Below are 17705 nucleotides of genomic sequence, written 5' to 3' on the forward strand. Positions count from 1 at the left end.
AAAACTACTTGAATGTTTTAATTTATAGGAATGAAAGCGTTTTCGACTGGCTCAACAGTGCTCTGAACTTGTATTTAGTTGTAAATGTATTTCTTGATAGTTTGCTGCATTCTTCGTGCAAGGAACAGAATTAGAATTACAAACGAAGTACTATGCACCGAAAGCACACTCTCACTGTGTATTAATTCGGGTTTCATTCACAACTGAACATTATTCATCAGTTTAAGCTGTTCGACTAATCGACATTGGAACCGTAAATTTAATATTTTGCTAAAAGTCATTTCTTATCTCTTCACACACCAAAAACACCCCAGCACACTTCTGTGGTGGCTTGAACTAATTATGTAAACACTCATGTTTTTGTGACTCTTTTAGAACATAGAAATCGCTTGTCAAGGAATTCGTCCATGGCGCAGATTGATTCGAGAATATTACTTAATTTATCACCAAGCACATCGATAGTATCTGAAATACTTGCAAAAATACAGCCATGAAATGCCTTCGCGGGCGGAAAAAGCGGAAAATCTTATTATCAAAAATATACGAGATCAAAGGCACCATTCGTGTCGCAAATAAAGATTAGAAGGCAATTTATCTTATTTTCTGGGTTTCACATGTACTGCAAACTACAGAAAGCATTTTAACACGCATTTGTTCACTCTACTCCTCATCACTCGGAAACAACACAACTTCATCTTCCTGAGCATCTAAGTATGGTTTTATCGTTCGTGATATAGCTGTTCCGCCTACTTTCTCTCCCAAGTCATCTTTTATTCTCACAAAGTCAACTATTTCCTTCTCGTCTCTCACTATATCATAAAATCTTACTTCTCTTTTTTTCTTCTCGGTTATCTTTAGGAGTGTACCACTTACTTCGCATACTTCATCGAAGTAATACTTCAATTTACTTAAGGTTTTACAGTCGTAATTTTCGCTTCTCACAAAAAAATTAGCAGGATCGGCCGTTCTTACTGCATTCAGATGTTGAAAAATAGCACTAGATTCAATATTCGGTACACTTTCCTTCTCGGTTATCTCCTTGAACATTTTTGTGCCGTAAATATGTTGAATGATCTTTTCTGCAGGTATTTCGTACACATCTATGATTAGGATCATCCGTATGGGTAAAGGGAAAATATGGTGAAATCATGAAAAATAGCGCTCTCAGTTCCCACCATACCGTTGAAATAAGGATGCATTCACGCCACATCGAATAAACATCTTCTAACACAGGCAATCATTGCCATGCAAAAGCTCATCTTTTATTAAAATGGTATGAAGAGCGGATTACCAATATTTATGTTGCTGAAGGTTTATCCCGTGCTGTAATACAAATCCGTTGTTCAACACTGCGGCAATTAGAATAAAGCAACAAAAAGTTGAGGATCCGAAACACCCACGGGAAAAACACCAACAAACAAATACATCCTGAAACAAGCATATGAATGATATGATGCATGGCACAGCCAGTGTAGTAGGCAAATCTGTTCGCTGCCATTGAAAGATGAAAGTGCCAGGATATAGAATCCCTAAAAACAACCGTAACAAGCAATACCGTTACAGTAAGCAAAAATACACGGCCAAACAGCGTATCACCGTAATAAAACTTTATTTTTGCTCACCATATAACTCACTGTACTTCTCCCTTCCTATCTGGTTGTACTTTTTCGAATAAATTGCATTTCTGAGGATCTTGTCATCTGTTCCATTGGTACTGAGGCTGTTCCTGTCTGGTTGTTTGATACCGTTGCGGTGATCCTTTCTGTTCTGGTTGTGATGGCTCGTATTCTTCCTCTTCGGCATTCTAGGGGCAAAAATTTTTAGGTGAGAAATTGCATCTTCCTGCTCATTTGCCACAGTTTAGAAATAAATACGGGTAACTCTTATGGCTTCTTGTTCACGTGTACTGCACATTACGAAGGTTTTGCAGGTGCTTGTTTGTTTTTCGTTTTTACGTCAAATACAAGACCAACACTGTCATATTGTTCATCATATTAGCCATTACTTTTATTTGTAAGCTCAGAAACGCTGAATATCTACCGAAGAAATCATGGCGATGCCTTTCTAGAGAGCCTTCTTCATAGCACAAGGATCAAGTGAGCAAAGTAAATAAATGGCTTATGTTGCCTAATAGTAAAAGCAAAGCTATTTAAATGTTTAGAGGTGACCTTCAAGCACGATATTTACAGACTCTGTATCCTACTAATAGTTTTTTCATCAGCGCACCGCACTTGTGTATGAACTGTAAATACCTCATCCACAAAATAAATCAAAACCATGAGAAGTGCTGTTTAGAATTTAGAAATAACAAGCATCGGCTCTAGCACAGTATTTGCGTTCTTTTTAAACCGTATGGATGCATAAGTGTGGTGGATAAGTATGCATGTGAGTGGAATGCTAATCGGCTGCGAATCCTCTAACGTGTGAAAACACGTAGAAGTGATCAAGTACAGTTTTTTGAAAGGAAAAGAAACGTGTGAGATTTGCTTTTCGCAAATTTAAAAAGTCATAATTTCAGATCCCATTGAAATGCCGATTACCAGAAGAAAAAAGGCTGCGAAGTGTTCCGATGAAAAAGAAAATGTGGAAAGTACAACAGAAATAACCTTCTTAATGGACAGCTCAGAGATGAAGAGTATTGATGGTTTAGCTGCGAAGGAAAGCAGGCATGGCACTTTAACAAGCAACGATATAATACACAACCTGGAGAGCAACACAAATTTGGATCAAAACAGCGTGGATAGAAGGAGTGTAAACGAACAGAATATTGCTAATGGCGCGGATGACGTGGTAGATATACCAACAAACATGGATGAAGATTTCATCCTTAATAATTCCCTGGAGTATTTAAGCAAGATTGTTAGACGGCATCCTGACCTGTACTTCAAGTGTTGGAACAACATAAAACAAAACAATGACCAGGCTAAGTTTGAAAAACTATCAAATTTAGCTCTTTTGTCCAAAATTGATGAGAATAAAGTGTTTGAGCACACAACAGACCCGTCAGAAACGGTAAGATATATTGCAACGTTCATCTCAGTTCGAATTTTTATGTACAAAATGAAAACAAATCACGATTTTGACATCAATATAGTACTGAACAGGCTCAAGGATGTTTATTATCCAACACGTATGGTTGTTATACAGGAGCTTTTTTTATTTTATGAAAAATTTGGCACGTTAGTGATCGATAAATTGCTGTTAGCGCTCCATGACAGCAAAGACGAAGTCCGTGTTGAAGCGCTAAGAACGTTAAGAAAATTGTACAAAAAATATACCATAGAGATTGATTTTGTGGATATTATCAAGAAGCTTGCCAGGGAGGCAATATCGTGCAGCACGCGCTCGGCAGCCGCAGATTTTCTCTACGACGTGTTCAGCGCTGAAGACAGGGAGGATGAATTGCTTGGCATCCTGGGCAGTTGTCATCCGAACAGGATAAGGAATGTGATCCAGAAGATTAAGAAACAGGGCAAGAATATCTACGATGTTTACCACCTCTTGTACAACAAGTCAGGAGTTGAGGTTTTTCGGAATATCGAAATCAGAAAAAGAGGATTGGAAACATACCTGGATCATGTAATTGATAGAATAAGACGTAGCGTGCCGTGTTGTAGGAAAGGCAACTGCCACTTACTCATATTAAACATGTATCGACACACCAATCTTGAAAAAGTTTACGCCTTGCTTTCGGTCGTAAAGGATAGCAGAACAAGCATCGAAATTATTGTGCAAATGCTTGAGCGCATCAAAAACGAGGTGTATGTAAATTCAAACTGCACTACTAAAGTGCTCGACAGGCTGTACGAGTACGGTCAAATTTACAGACTGAACTATTTCAATCTCCTCAAAAAATTAGAGACTGATTATCAATCGTATGTAAACGAAATCGTGAAAAAAATTGAGCACGAAGACTTGATAAAATACTTCGATGTGGAGCCGCTCAACAATGCAGGAGTAATTTACAAGGCTTTATGGCACATAAATTCGGACCAGGTTGACCAGGTAAGGACACTTGTCTTCAGCGACAGGAATGATGATAGTTTTGATGAGCTGTCTGAGCTTGTTCGTTTTGTACATTCAAAAATGGATGAATTGAGTAGGAATATAAGTACCGATGATGTACAGGACATGATGCACGCTTTTGAGTTCATTTATACACAGTCGATTGCCTATTTAAGCACAAAAATTGATCAATTTCCACGAGATGGCAGCTTTTACAACAATCTAACCAAGTTCATCTGCACTGGCGTTTTTAAGGATAAGGCTGGTATAATATTCCGGTCAGCAAAACATTATCGGTCTTTGATGATCAAATGCAAAGATATTAGCCTGCTCATCGAGCTCTTCACCGACTTTCTGCGCAATGAGAAAAACATAAAAACAAAATGCTTAGAAAAAATGGCAAAAACATTCAAGCAGCGGCTAAGGAACTATCCATCAACTGAGCTATTCCTAACTTTAAAAAGATTTGTGAGCGTTGGTGTTAACATGAGTAATTTTATACCGCTCATAGACATTTTAAGCCTGGATGAGCGCATTGTATTGGAAAACGTAGCCAGTGGCAAGTTCAAGGACAAATTGAAGGAAACATGTGTTGAAAGTCTGAACACCGAGAGTAAATGAACCAATGATGTAGTTTTACCAGATACTCGTTTGATTATCTGCTGATGAGGTTTGTTAAATAAATTAGCGTTCCAGCTGGTGGATCAAATCCTTTATATTGTGTTTGCTCGCGTGTTTGATCATAACAGAACCGATGGCACCGTTTTCTTGCTCCTTTATTTGCGTTCTATGCTGTGACCAACCGGCCTGATACAAAATTTCTTGCTATATCTTTTGCATATTTTAAACTTTTTTTCATCGTGTTAATGCCAAACATAACATCCTACTACACGACAGCACATATTTCAGGCTTCAGATTACAAAACCTACACGCAATGAGCCCTGTGCAACACTCACTTATATACCCAGCAAATTTAATTTAAATATTTTTATCATCCATGATACGAAATGATACTTGCATCTCAAGCATTGATGGCTCGTTTAGCCATAAAAATATTCTTGTTGTGCACAACACTACGTGAACGCACTTTGCTGAATTCGCGGTTAAAGACAATAAAATAAATTACATTGCCAATGCATGACATAGCTAACAACCTTAATACCTTTAATTATTTGCTACCGGCCCTTCATTCTTTGCCACCAAATAGTCCTCGATCATCAACACCTCACAGGCCAAGTCAATGGCATACTCAAGTGTGCGCCGCTTGACACTGTAAATGTCCTTAAGCTGTTCATTATCAGCATTTTCTGATGGATAGAAATAGCTAAGTGCCTTTATAACAGCAGAGTAAACTAATTTTGATGAATCTCGGATATTTGCAGACAACTCAGCCAGGCGATCCGAAAGCTGCAGCTCAAACCTTCCGGCTCCATCAACAAAATAGCAATCATTGCCTCGCAAGCTCTCCAGAATTTTTATGCCCTTTTCCAGCAGCAACTCCGATTCATCCAAATTGGATGCAAGGCTGTCCTTGAGAACGATTGACACGATGTTAGAATCCTTCTTTTCAAGTTGCAGGTATGTTTTGTTCTCGTCGTAAACCGTTGTGATGCTGTCTATTTCTCCAGTCTCTTCACGTCGCGGCTTTCTTATGGTTTGCAGCAAACTACCTCTCGACATTCTCATAATCCGCCTTATGTCAAATTTAGAGTTCACCTTTATAACCATCACATCGTTGTTATTAAAGAACTCGGCATACTGCTCATTGACATTCCCATTGCAGATAACAGCATTTACACCTTCACATATTGAATCCACCAGGCATTCCATCCGCTTTTCCTCATCCTTGCTAAATCTTAGCATGTCCTCGGCCTTCTCGAACAACAAAGTTCCTTTCGTTTCGGTTCGTTCAATGTCGAGCGAAGTGTTGAAAATTGCTATTTTTCCACCGCTTTTCCTGACTGTTCCTTGCAGTACCTTCTCCAAAAACATACCATGCACGATGAAACTATCGTCCAGACATCCCGTCTGTACCTTTTGAATCCTTATGTCATCCGGATTTACAAAACCAGATTCAACAACAGACTTACTCAAAAGCGTGGCAAGTATTTCATTTTTCAGGATTGGCATCAAAGTTCTTTTCAGCAATTCTTCATCGCTGAAATCAATCCCTTGTTTTTCCTTGAGCTCATCCATGATCTTAAAAAGCTCTTCCTTTATATTTTTCAGTGTTGCTACAATTCTGTGCGCTTTCATTCCCTTAACAAGCAAGTCCTTACACTCCCTGAGCAGCTTACCAACAAAAAGTATCAAAAAAGTGTTGCCATCACCCAGTTTGGACATCTTGAGCAAAATATCCTTGAAGAGAAACTGAATGGGATGTACCAGCTTGATTGAGCTGAGAATTTTGGTTGTTTCTGAGGTAATTATTAGGTTGTTGTAGCTGTCAACGATTATCTTTCTGTGTGGATCCGCCCTGAATGTGGTCGCGACAATGTCTATCAGCTCTTCGGCTTTGCTGACTGTCATTATCAATTTGACATTCTTATGCTGTATGGAATTGTTAAGAATTGATTGCAAACCGGTGTTGCTAAAATCCATGGGGGGTCACTTATTTCCTGGTAAAAACGCAGGCAAATTTTTGTCTCGTACGTAGGCGACGAGGTAGGGATCCAAGAATATTTGGTTATACACGGTTTAATCATTGTACACATGTTCTTTAGCACCAAATTTGGATACAAGTTATGAATGTATGACCCGAGTCGAGGTAGGGATAAAAATAATACGTGGAAAATGTTCTACAGATGGGTGTGTTGCGACATTCACAACGGATAAAAATTGAAATCCCGTAAAATTGCTGACAGCCAAGTGCGACTTTACGAATATTTTATCCACAATGCACAACCATTTTGTGCCATTTTAATGACAAATACCGGTTCCAACTTCATTTACAACACAAAAATGCTCTCTTGGCACAGAGTGCTCCAATCGCTGGCCTGAAACATGAGAGGAGACACATCAAGGTTGAACAAGTGAACTAGTTGTTAATAAACAGCACTGTGTACATGAATGCTTGAAAATAGAATCACGTATTTTTTCTTACATAAGAGATTTAATTCTTGTATGGTGTGAAGGCGATCACCTGGGATGTGTTTGGCGATAATGCCCAAAGATTGCGACCACATGGATCTCAAAAAAGCATATCAACGGAATAGGTATGCAAGGCAAAGCGGTCCTTGAACAATTTAATATTAAACATGGAGAGGGGGCTGCAATTATCACAAGATATGGTAACAGCTATGGTGAACGGTACGAATAACAATGGTCATAAGGGGCGTATCACGCAAATAAACAATATAACTTATTTATTTACTGGTAAATATCATACATTGGTAGGCGTGTTCTCATATGCACGGTACGTGTTTTCTCGTAAAGATCGGACGTTATCTCTAGGAGTACTAAGATAACATCGGTCTATCATCCTGTCAATCGTTTTGGAATCATACGACTGGTACAATATGTCACTATCCTCAATAACGATGAAAAAGAAATGGTCAATAAGGTAAGCCGTTATATATTCGTATGAAGTTGCAAAATTACCAATGAAAGGTATAACCGAGAACGAATGGGCTTCTAAAAGCATATTCCCGTACGTAACATACACGGAAAACGGATGTGTTGAATTACTAAGCGGTTGACAATTTGGAGGAAATATAAATTTCTTTCGTCCACTTGAATTGAAATACACCGGCAAAAAAACTGCGTTGTCGTGGCAAAAATTCGCAATGTTAAGCTCAAAGTACAAATTGCCATTGATTCCCATAAATACACTCAAATCATGTTTTAGGTTGAGAGTTAAGCGAAAACCTATCTTTGTGAATATGTAAAACAGCTCGGACCGTTTCATGGACCTAAACAACAAATCTGTTCGCCCACCATTCATGAACTGTAATACATCACTCCACACTGTAAAGGCGGTATATACATCCTTAATATGGAAGGATTGGTGCTTTTTCGATACCTTGAGCGAAATATTGGTTTGAAACTTTAAAATATGGTCAGACTCTGATTCATTGACCGGATTACTGACCCGGCTGTCATGCCGAGTATAATAAATAGGAAATGTCAATGTCTGATCCACTGCTGCATCAACGGCTACCATATTGATAGAGCGTATCGCTATGTGCAACAATTGGAATTCTTCTATTATCAAATGAATAGTAATTTCAGATGGCAGTGTTTCAAAACCTAAAAACTTGTGAAAAGACCATATTCTTCCAATCTTTCGCTGTAAATTTGGATATTTTAGCACAATTTGTACTATGTAGGGATTTTCATCTACATTGATCTCTAAGCTTGGTGGATCATTAGTGCTGCTCCCGCTGTTATCATCCTTGGCTATGAACTTGGCGAATTCCTGGACCGAGAAATTCTTGTGTTTTTTGAAAAACTTGTTTAAAAAAAACTTGCGCTCAGCTATCTGCTTTACATCCGCGTTAGCATTGCCATTTTGTGCATTATCAATAGCATTCACTTGGTCTTCTGATACTGAAGTCCTGTACTCAATCAAAAAGCCTATGGATAGAGGATATCCAAGCGATTTCCGGGTGTTCTGCGCAAAACTCGTCAGTGCAACATTTGATTCTTGAAGATGGAATCTAAAAAAACTGTCATTCTCATCACATCGCGATTCTATGTTGATATCCGACCACGAAATGCGCAATCCTGGCGAACTGGAGTCTTTCGTTTTTAGATTTTTCTCTGCATAGTGCAAAATACCACCTATACCCAGCCCACGGAATGTATTCAGGTGTATGCACGCAGTCGCATGTTTTTTACCTCCTCTAATATTGTCTCGTTCAATAATTTGCTTCTCTTTGAACTCGCAAAACAACGTAAACGGCTGTATGAACTGAGATAGCAAGGATTTTGATGTGCAGGACACACGGTAATACTCAGAGATCGCACCCAAACCTAACATATCAAAATTAAAACTATTACTCAGCCCGTCAATGTAGATGCCGTGCACTTTCGAGTAACATATTACAAAATTTGACAGTATAGCTTCAATATGCGCTATTTCATCGCCCAATTTGTCATAAAGAGTAAATTCAACCGCAGGGCCCTTCTCAATCCGATTCATCACAAAAAAATCCTCTGTCAGGATATATCTGTTCTTATACAATGTTCCATTTATCCTTCCACTAATACCTGACACCACATAACGTGAATTATCGATTAGCTGGTTGTACCACGGTGTTTTCTTTTCTCCCGATACTAGCTCAAACAAATTTATTGCGTGTTTATTATTTACAAGTATGTGTTTGAAACTATCGTCCAGCACTTCCTTTTCCTTAACAAGCTTATGAGAGGCACTAACCATTATCTCTACTTCGCTCACGAAGCTTATTCCCATAAAAACGTTTTCACTCGAAAAAAATACGCACAATTTCAGGAAACAGTTCACTGAAAAGGTCTTAAGCTGTACTCTGAAACGAAAACCGACGAGGTTAAGCAAGCACTCTGCCCTTGCATCCTTGAAGTAAGACAGAGTTTCCGATTTGATCAAAATCATATTCTGATCTGGATGTTCGCTGATATTGTGAAAAAATCTCATTGACAGATCTGGCGATGATTTTTCTATGTGCTCCCTAAAACTGAACCTTAACCCGTCTTTGACACCGTACGAAATGAAAAAGTTTTTAAATATGCCTTGCAGCACGGCATTTGGAAAACTTGTTCTTATATAAACCGTACCGTTGTTCAGAATCGTTGTTATAATCCGCTGCAAATTGAACAATTGAACCTTTGTTTTCAGTATGTGACCCTTGATGTACTGCTCGATTTCAATTTCGGCAACAATCTCATCCTCAACAATGCAGTCCAGGGTCAAATGCTGCACAACCTCAAATAAATATCGTATCACCGTGTTTCCTTTGCCAATCTTTTTGATGAAAATCGCTTCATCCTTTGGATCATAGTTTATGTTTATATTCCGAGGTGCGCTCTCGCCGTTTGTTGGCTCAGATACCTGATCACTGACAAACATCAGCACCGGCACGTGCAGTTTGTCAAAAAACCTGTTAAATATACCATAATCCACCTTGAGACGACACATCATCAGCTGCAAGTGATCGATGCCACTATCGAGTGTTTTGATCGTTTTTTTGATGATATCGTTGGCACATAGGCCATGCTCATCATAAAACTTCAGTGTAATACACAACTTCTCCTGCACAGCCCCTCTTTCGATCGACATAGGATCGATTATCATATCAAACAAGTAATTACAGCACTTTGCTTCAAGCGTTAGCTGCGGTATATAGATCTTAAAAAATTCTGACATGGCATATCCTGTCAGCTTCAGATGAATATTGAGCGTATCATCAACAGCATTTATCTGCTCGATGTCCACTTTTTTTCTTGTTTTGCAATCTTTGCCGTCCAAATCAATGATGTAATCCCCTGTCATGCGTTTCCCCAAATATATCCCGAATATTCTCGGGCTCAGTTTATATTTTAACGCAATTTTTATCTTTTTGGCCTTAAAAACACACATAGCATTCTCATTTCTGATGTCCACAATTCTTAGAAGGTGGTCCTTCACCGCTATCTGCTTCCCCTTCTGCAGTATTGTCTCATCCTTTCGGACAGAAAAAAGCAGTAAATATTTCTGCGGCTCGGTGGACACGTAGAAGTTGATGCTTATATCCGAAATTTTAACGTTGATCGGGCTCCTGTTCGTGAATCCAGCTGTTATGTGGATGTTGTAAGGATCTTGTGCCATGTTGTACGAAATGTCTTCGATTTTGAATTTGTTCGAGTCAAACACCAAAATGCGGAACAGCATGAGCAGCATGCCAAAGAGCAATGGAGCGATTAAAGCCATCAACAACATTATAATCGTCCTTATAAAACGATTCTTTGCCCTCTTTCGGTCGATATAACTCTCCTCCATCATTTGCTGTAGAATGTTTTTCATTTATTAGCGATGGGCCATCGAATTTTTTTTAAGAGTTAGTATTTTTTATGGTAATTTTGTAGTTTAAATCCGGAGATAGAGCGTGCAAAAAATGGCATTAAAGCCACACGTACACTTAAACAATGTTTTTTGTATGGAAAACGACAAAATGACAGAATCTGTCTTTAATTGATTGAAATGCCTGTTTTGCACGCCATTTATTCGTGCTTTATTGCGTACTTTGGTCATTTTGTGTTTCTATGATAATTAATCGGCTTGATATGACCACAAAAGTTATATCTATGAAATTGCTGAAAAGAATTCAAAAACATCAGTCTGCTATATCGCAACATAAGACGCATCATAAAACTTTGAGAATGCTAAATATTATCGTTAAACACTTTTCATGACACAGCATTCTATAGCTTGGCTGTTGGCCCTCCCAAAATACTTAGGACACACCACCTCAGTACACGTAATAGGCAAATTTACTCGTATGATAAGGTCTAATAAAAAGGCGATGGTGATTTTAACTAAAATATGCGCCATTATCACGCTTAAACGATTTAGTTTTTCACATAGATTGCAAAAAATAATTCGTGTGCTAATTGCTAGTAGGACCAATAGAACAATCCTAGATAGCCGAGATTGTGTTTATAGATAATAAACTGTCTTAAAAATCGATGTGTCTCGTATCAAGTTTTCTTGCGCCGATAGCAAAAAGAGAATACACGAAAAATTAAAAATAAATTAAGTAAATTTAATTGGGATTTGAATTAATTACAGGAATGGAAATACACAATATTAAGGAAGAATTTATTTGAGATACATGTTCTTTATTGCTGCTTCTGTACACATAAATCAGCACATACTACCACTCCGTGTACAACTTTTAAATTTGGTGCATAACATTGCTTTGAGCCGTGAACTATCAGGTATAGTCGCTCTGCGTGTGTATGCGTCGGATCAACGAGGTTTTCCACAGTGTGTAAAGTCGCGTTATACTCTGGCAATGCGATCGCTCTGCATTGCTGGGAGCGATAACAAAGCTAATGGCAATATGGCACAAAATTGTTGCTTTTTACGGCTGAGAATTGTGAAAGCGCTCTTCTTCTGGAAGCAGCGTGCTGAGGGCTTCTCGTGACGTAAACATGTCTTCAACATACAGAGACCGTGCGAAGCACCAAGATATTTTGCATTTGTGAAGTGGCAGTAGACAAATCTTCAAAAAAAATTTAAGCCTAGTATTCGACAGCGCTTTGATGCGACCCAGAGTACACCAAATTAAAGTACAAACTCACATACTTAATCTTTATTTGTAGCTTTGCAACATATTGAATATTGTCTCCTGTATCATCGGGTCATAGAATGTTTTATTATTGGCATCAAATTTTGATCCCTTGAGCAGATGGCCCTGCCTAATGATCCAGTCGTTTATAAACGAATTCGGATTAGCAGAAAATTTCTTCAGCACCTCGCATTTCGTGTTAGCCCGTTTTAAAGTGTCGAATAGGCCCGCAATCTTCTGATCCAGTTGAAATATAACATTGTTCGAGTACATGACCGGAAACTCGTAGAAATCATCAACATCGATCGGAACGTCAAAATTGCTTGTATAATTATTCTGTGCTGGTATTTCAAATATAAGTGGGTCAAGCGGCAGTAGCAAAGCAGAAACCAACCTGGGCATGTCCAAGATCTTGAAATGATCGCAGTCAAATATTTCCCTCAGCTTCTCGTCGCAGGTCACAATAAAATCACTTGTTTCGGTGATCAACCTGTTCAACCGTATATACTTCCACAAATCAATTAGCAAACCAGTTTTGGTCTCTGTTTCTTTGTTAAATAGTTTGCGCACCGGCGCTGCAAGCTTATAGCGATCAAAGGTATTCTCAAATTCGAGCAATACGGTAACTTTTTCTGGCATGTCTTCCAAATTAAGCTCAAAGCAGTCTATCACATCGTTTTTAGTTTTTGACCACTCATAGCACTTTCTTAAAACTTTTTCGTGCAGCTCTGAACAGCCATCGCTCCTTTTGATTCTCTTCGCAGTGTCCTCCTCTTTGTCTCCAAAATCAAGCTTTACACATACGTTCTTCAGCACATCGGACATTCGCAGTTCTGTCGTGTTTGTAAAATCGTTGATCACTCTCCCATCAATCTTGAGCAGAAACGAATCCTCGAAAAGTTCGAAATTAACAAATAATCTGAGTCTTTTCGTGCATTTTATTCGCTTGTAGTGTGACTCCTCGACTAACAGCTTCTTTTTTAAAACTGCTTTGTCCAGATGCATTTCCAAAAGTCTCAATTTTTCGTACAAATCCAAAAGTGTCATAGGGGCTAAAAAAATAATTTTTAGATCATTATTTGCCTGTGCGCTGCAGTATTGCAGTGCACACCAACATAGCACATGCTGGTTGCACTGTTTTATGAGCATTATCATATTAAGCCTCTCAACGGTTCAATTCAGCTTATTTTGTTACAATGCAGGTGTTACTGGCGTATTACTGCAAGCGTGTAGGCCATTGTTTTATGTTACCATAGCTATTTCTGGTACTACGTATTGCTGGTGGTTAGGAAGTACGATAATTCGTTGTTAATCAGGTCTTCTTACCTTAAAGTTAACGACACGGATGTGTGGTGTTGATACCCATGCCTGTAGGCTGGTATAATAAAATAGATTGGTAATGGACTTAAGCTATTAACCTTTTAAATGAACGTAGAACATTCTGCAGTAGATCACGCGAATGATTTGGCAACTATAGTACACCTCTGATTTTTGTTTACACTATCGCTTGTCCATTCTCCACACAGCATCAACCAACAGCAACCGTTTCATTTGCTGTTATGGACATCAAGTCCGATGAAAAATGGCAATTTTATACGGACATGAATGTTTGGCGGGTCGCACGTCCTACGGCTATAAAAAATTGCGCATGCTTCGCACATACTAACAGCAATTTATAAAACACGTAACGTAAAAAATAGCAAAAAAAGCAAACAGACAGAACTATTGAAAATCAGTCTTACGTTTAATACACAACAAAAAGGTTCAATCACTTTCTCCACTGCGTTTGATCATACATGGCTACCAAGCATGTAGACAACCTGGGCATTGAAATACATCTCGTCACATCAAATCAAAGATTGTGTTTTTAGGCAAAATGTATGCCAAACAAGGACTAGAACTGTTCATATCCATACACTACTTTTTATTCTTTTTGTTCTCCCAATACTCCTCAAGTTTTTTCTTCATTTCTTCGTTGTCCTTTATTTTCGTCTCGTCCAGCGCCTCCCTGTTAAATGGATCTACCTGGTCTCCTAGCATTATCGCATCGAACGTAGACCTATCAACCGTAACATTACTGGTCAGGAGTATCACAGGGTCTGTAATGGGATCGCATGTGATAGGATCGATAAACTCATCTGGTACAATTTCATCGTCCTCAACAATTTCGCTCTGTATTGTCTCCAGCCTGCTCACCAGTCTTTTAAACAGGAGAAGATCATTCTGATCCAGTATAAACTTGGTCTCGCAGATGAAGTAGGCCCTCTTAAACAGCGACAAGTTGAAATATGAATGGTCCTGCACAATAGCGTCCAGATACACATCATCTGCCATCTTCAGATACACAATCACAATTTTTCTTAGGAGCTCTTTGGGCTTGAAATTGTAGTCATCCGGATTCTTGATGTGCAGATCGTTACACTTGGGACCAACAATCATTTTTAGATTGCAGTTCAGAATGGTTACAAATTTCTTGAGAACCTCGTGCCGGGTCAGAATATCGCACTCCTCTACCAGGAAACTTACCATCTTGAGAGACGAGTCAACAAAAATAAATGAGCTTGTTGCCTTCTTCTTTGCGCGAAGCATATTGCTCTTTAATGACTTTCTTTCCTCGCGATCCTTGGTATATTTAAGCTTTTCCTCGCACCTTTTTATTTCAATGATCGAGTTAAGAGCAGACGACAGCTGACTCTCCGTGTCGTCAATGACAAAATTGACAAACCGCAGGTTCTCCGTCGTTGGCGCAAGGCTCTTGATGTGTCCGTTCAGATCGTTCATCAAAATATTGTGAATGTAGTATCGTATGCTGAACTTGTCGTAAAAAAACTCATCAAAATGATGCAGGTCGGAGTAAAAAAGGATAAGGGACTGAAAGAGCTTCTCCGACAAGCTGCTTGTTTTCAGCTCCAAAATTTTGATGACGCTTTCCTTAAAATGCAAATTTCGTATTTTGCTACACATAATCTTCTCGATCAGGCCAAGCAATCGGTTGGAAAGAAACTCCTGGTGCTCGCGAATGAGGAGTGTTTGTATCTGAAACACCACCTCAAAGTATTGATGAGGAAGATCGCAGAAATCGATGTGTTCTGTGAACTCTACCAAAAAGGATGTTATGGGCTCCTCCTGCTGTTTGAAGAACTCGCTCGAAAAAATGATTCTGAGCGCGAAGCATTTTGATTCAAGTTCTTTTCTCAGATACTCTATTCGAGCATGGCTTTCTCGCTCCGATTGTAGCAGCTCCAACGAGTAGATTTCGTTGTCGAGCAGTTTGATGTGTTCCAAAAACTTGATGTACGAGTAATTAGAAAACATAAGCTTGGCGAAAAACACCACGGTCGAGAAACTCAAGTTACGCATCTTAAATACTTTCCTGCTACTTGCTGCGTCTTTATGTGTCTGATCGTCAGTACCATTCTGATCGGCATCTTCCTTCCTGTCCTCAGACTCTCTGATACTTTTCAAATCGAATACACTCATGAATCTTATGTCAATCAGGTTGAAAAGCTGCTTTCGTACAATCTGCTCGCAGAATATGGCCAGAACATTGTTGAGATTGATAGAGAATCCATCTGAAATAACATCTTTGTAATCATAAACCATTTTTGCACGATTTCTGTTGCTATTGACAACAAGTATTAGGTAATTAAGAAAATTATTTTTGATTTTTTCGCTTTTGCTGACCAATTTCAGTAACATATCATACACATTCTGCGCTAAGTACTCTAATTTATGAACTATCATGGTGCCTATGTTCCTTAGTTCACCCGTTTCCCTGTTCATTACGAGATCTGCCCTTGTAAAAATATCTGATTTCTCGTAGATGAATACCTCCATGAACCCGTCAAGAAAGCACGGACAGTTCGTTTCGTACACAAAACCACGATAATAATCATTGCCATCGAACAGCTGAGAGTCGCACAGACCCAGATAAATTCATCGCAAAACCATACTTGCACCTTTTCAATGGTGATGAGCATCATCACAGCATTCAAATACTTCGCAAAATTTTCTAAAAGATTCAATTTCGATGCCTCTTTGCTGCATTGGTATATCAACGGGATCAGGATTTTCATAGCACTTTCCTCATCACCATACTCAGCTAGGTCTTTCAAGCAATCGTAGACCCGCTGATAGGAAAGATCACACTCGTCAAGTATCCTCTTCATGAGAACGAGCAGGCCTGCCTCCTGCACGAAACTGCTCTGGGACACAACATCGGGGTTGAGCAAGACCATAGACAGGTATGAGAGTATTTTTTGTTTGAAATCTAGCGAGTAGCTGGATTTATAATTATCAATTAAATAAAAAGCGAAGACGCCCTTCTCTTCCGTCCAACCATCCATCTTTTCTATGAACAGATCTTCGACCACATTTTCAGGAATTATCTTTTCGGTTATTTTTTCTTTAATGTTGAAAAATTTGAAAACCTCTCGTTTGATCATGTGGGGGTAAAAAAGTTGTGTGAAATAAAATCAGCAGTGCTTTATAACTAAGACATGGTTATCATGTCTTTTTTTGTGACATAGCTTCATTCAATACATGTGAATTGACCAGCAGCATGCATATGAAACGGATCATAGCATGTGTTACATTCGTTTATATACTTGGCATGGAGGGGAGTAAAGCGAGGATGTTTGACTATGCAACACACTTTATTGTCTTTGCACAGTAAATTCGTTCTATAATTATTCGAAATGCGTGAGTGCAATCGTAATTTCGGTTAAATTCATATTTTGCAGTTTTTCGACTAAAGGTTTGTTTGTTCAGTTCAACAAGCATTGTAATTTGTTTGAGCAGTGCTTTTGTTGATGATGTGGAAGTTAGAAAGTGTATAAAATTGTTTTTTGCTAAATGCCATTTATTTATCTTTTCTCACCACATTCACGGTGGACATTGTACACCATCCTGTACTACGCTTTCATACACACCCTCACAATAACAGAAAGATATGTTGCAACCACAGCACCGATTTTAACTCGCAAACTATGACTCGAGGTGCCCAACTTACTGAACCTATGAAAAACGGTAAACATATGCGTGAATCTACGTAAACGCTAATAACCTTACTTCAAAAAACTATGCTTACCTCAAAACGCCTACTCCTCGCCGAACAACGAATATGTCACAATAAGACCAACACAAAGAAAACGCAGCAATAATGAACTTAAATGACCATCTTTACTTATTTGACCGTCTGATGTAGTGAACGACAGCAAGAACCACTGCAGCAAGCATAACAACCAATGTAGCAATCAACACCCATACTCTGTTCCTAGCAAACCAGCCTTTCGCTTCTTTCTTAATTGGCACCTTTTCACCTTTTGGTTTTTCATCTGTTGTTTTTTCACCTTTTGGTTCTTTATCTTTTTTTTTTTACCTGGCTCTGCGGTACTCTGAGATTTAGAACCGGCTAAAGGATCAGCGGGCTTCATTTCTGTGGGTTTTTT

At 38.8% G+C, this 17705-nt stretch overlaps 9 protein-coding genes across 9 annotated transcripts; 2 read left to right on the plus strand and 7 right to left on the minus strand.

Annotated features, from left to right (window-relative positions):
• Window positions 1-477: 477 nt before the first annotated feature.
• Window positions 478-1116, minus strand: VCUG_01489 (uncharacterized protein; the record flags this gene model as incomplete). The annotated part of the gene is made up of 1 exon (XM_008076317.1): window positions 478-1116. The coding sequence occupies one exon, from the start codon at window positions 1114-1116 to the stop codon at window positions 661-663; it is 456 nt and encodes a 151-aa protein (XP_008074508.1). The 3' UTR covers window positions 478-660.
• A 474-nt stretch (window positions 1117-1590) lies between these two features.
• Window positions 1591-1803, minus strand: VCUG_01490 (uncharacterized protein; the record flags this gene model as incomplete). Its single annotated transcript, XM_008076318.1, has 1 exon — window positions 1591-1803. The coding sequence occupies one exon, from the start codon at window positions 1801-1803 to the stop codon at window positions 1609-1611; it is 195 nt and encodes a 64-aa protein (XP_008074509.1). The 3' UTR covers window positions 1591-1608.
• Window positions 1804-2529: 726 nt separating this feature from the next.
• On the plus strand, window positions 2530-4707 carry VCUG_01491 (uncharacterized protein; the record flags this gene model as incomplete). Its single annotated transcript, XM_008076319.1, has 1 exon — window positions 2530-4707. The coding sequence occupies one exon, from the start codon at window positions 2530-2532 to the stop codon at window positions 4624-4626; it is 2097 nt and encodes a 698-aa protein (XP_008074510.1). The 3' UTR covers window positions 4627-4707.
• Window positions 4708-5151: 444 nt separating this feature from the next.
• Window positions 5152-6607, minus strand: VCUG_01492 (uncharacterized protein; the record flags this gene model as incomplete). Its single annotated transcript, XM_008076320.1, has 1 exon — window positions 5152-6607. One exon carries the CDS (start codon window positions 6605-6607, stop codon window positions 5171-5173), a length of 1437 nt encoding a protein of 478 aa, XP_008074511.1. The 3' UTR covers window positions 5152-5170.
• Window positions 6608-7378: 771 nt separating this feature from the next.
• Window positions 7379-10988, minus strand: VCUG_01493 (uncharacterized protein; the record flags this gene model as incomplete). Its single annotated transcript, XM_008076321.1, has 1 exon — window positions 7379-10988. The coding sequence occupies one exon, from the start codon at window positions 10986-10988 to the stop codon at window positions 7389-7391; it is 3600 nt and encodes a 1199-aa protein (XP_008074512.1). The 3' UTR covers window positions 7379-7388.
• Window positions 10989-11774: 786 nt separating this feature from the next.
• Window positions 11775-13410, minus strand: VCUG_01495 (uncharacterized protein; the record flags this gene model as incomplete). The annotated part of the gene is made up of 1 exon (XM_008076323.1): window positions 11775-13410. The coding sequence occupies one exon, from the start codon at window positions 13408-13410 to the stop codon at window positions 12280-12282; it is 1131 nt and encodes a 376-aa protein (XP_008074514.1). The 3' UTR covers window positions 11775-12279.
• Window positions 11797-12111, plus strand: VCUG_01494 (uncharacterized protein; the record flags this gene model as incomplete). Its single annotated transcript, XM_008076322.1, has 1 exon — window positions 11797-12111. The coding sequence occupies one exon, from the start codon at window positions 11797-11799 to the stop codon at window positions 12109-12111; it is 315 nt and encodes a 104-aa protein (XP_008074513.1).
• A 762-nt stretch (window positions 13411-14172) lies between the features above and the next one.
• Window positions 14173-16038, minus strand: VCUG_01496 (uncharacterized protein; the record flags this gene model as incomplete). The annotated part of the gene is made up of 1 exon (XM_008076289.1): window positions 14173-16038. The coding sequence occupies one exon, from the start codon at window positions 16036-16038 to the stop codon at window positions 14173-14175; it is 1866 nt and encodes a 621-aa protein (XP_008074480.1).
• VCUG_01497 (uncharacterized protein) lies at window positions 16038-16700 on the minus strand (the record flags this gene model as incomplete). Its single annotated transcript, XM_008076324.1, has 1 exon — window positions 16038-16700. The coding sequence occupies one exon, from the start codon at window positions 16698-16700 to the stop codon at window positions 16038-16040; it is 663 nt and encodes a 220-aa protein (XP_008074515.1).
• Between the last annotated feature and the right edge of the window lie 1005 nt (window positions 16701-17705).

The sequence above is a fragment of the Vavraia culicis genome (genome assembly GCF_000192795.1).
Source record: "Vavraia culicis subsp. floridensis unplaced genomic scaffold supercont1.23, whole genome shotgun sequence".
Lineage (NCBI taxonomy): Eukaryota > Fungi > Microsporidia > Pleistophoridae > Vavraia > Vavraia culicis.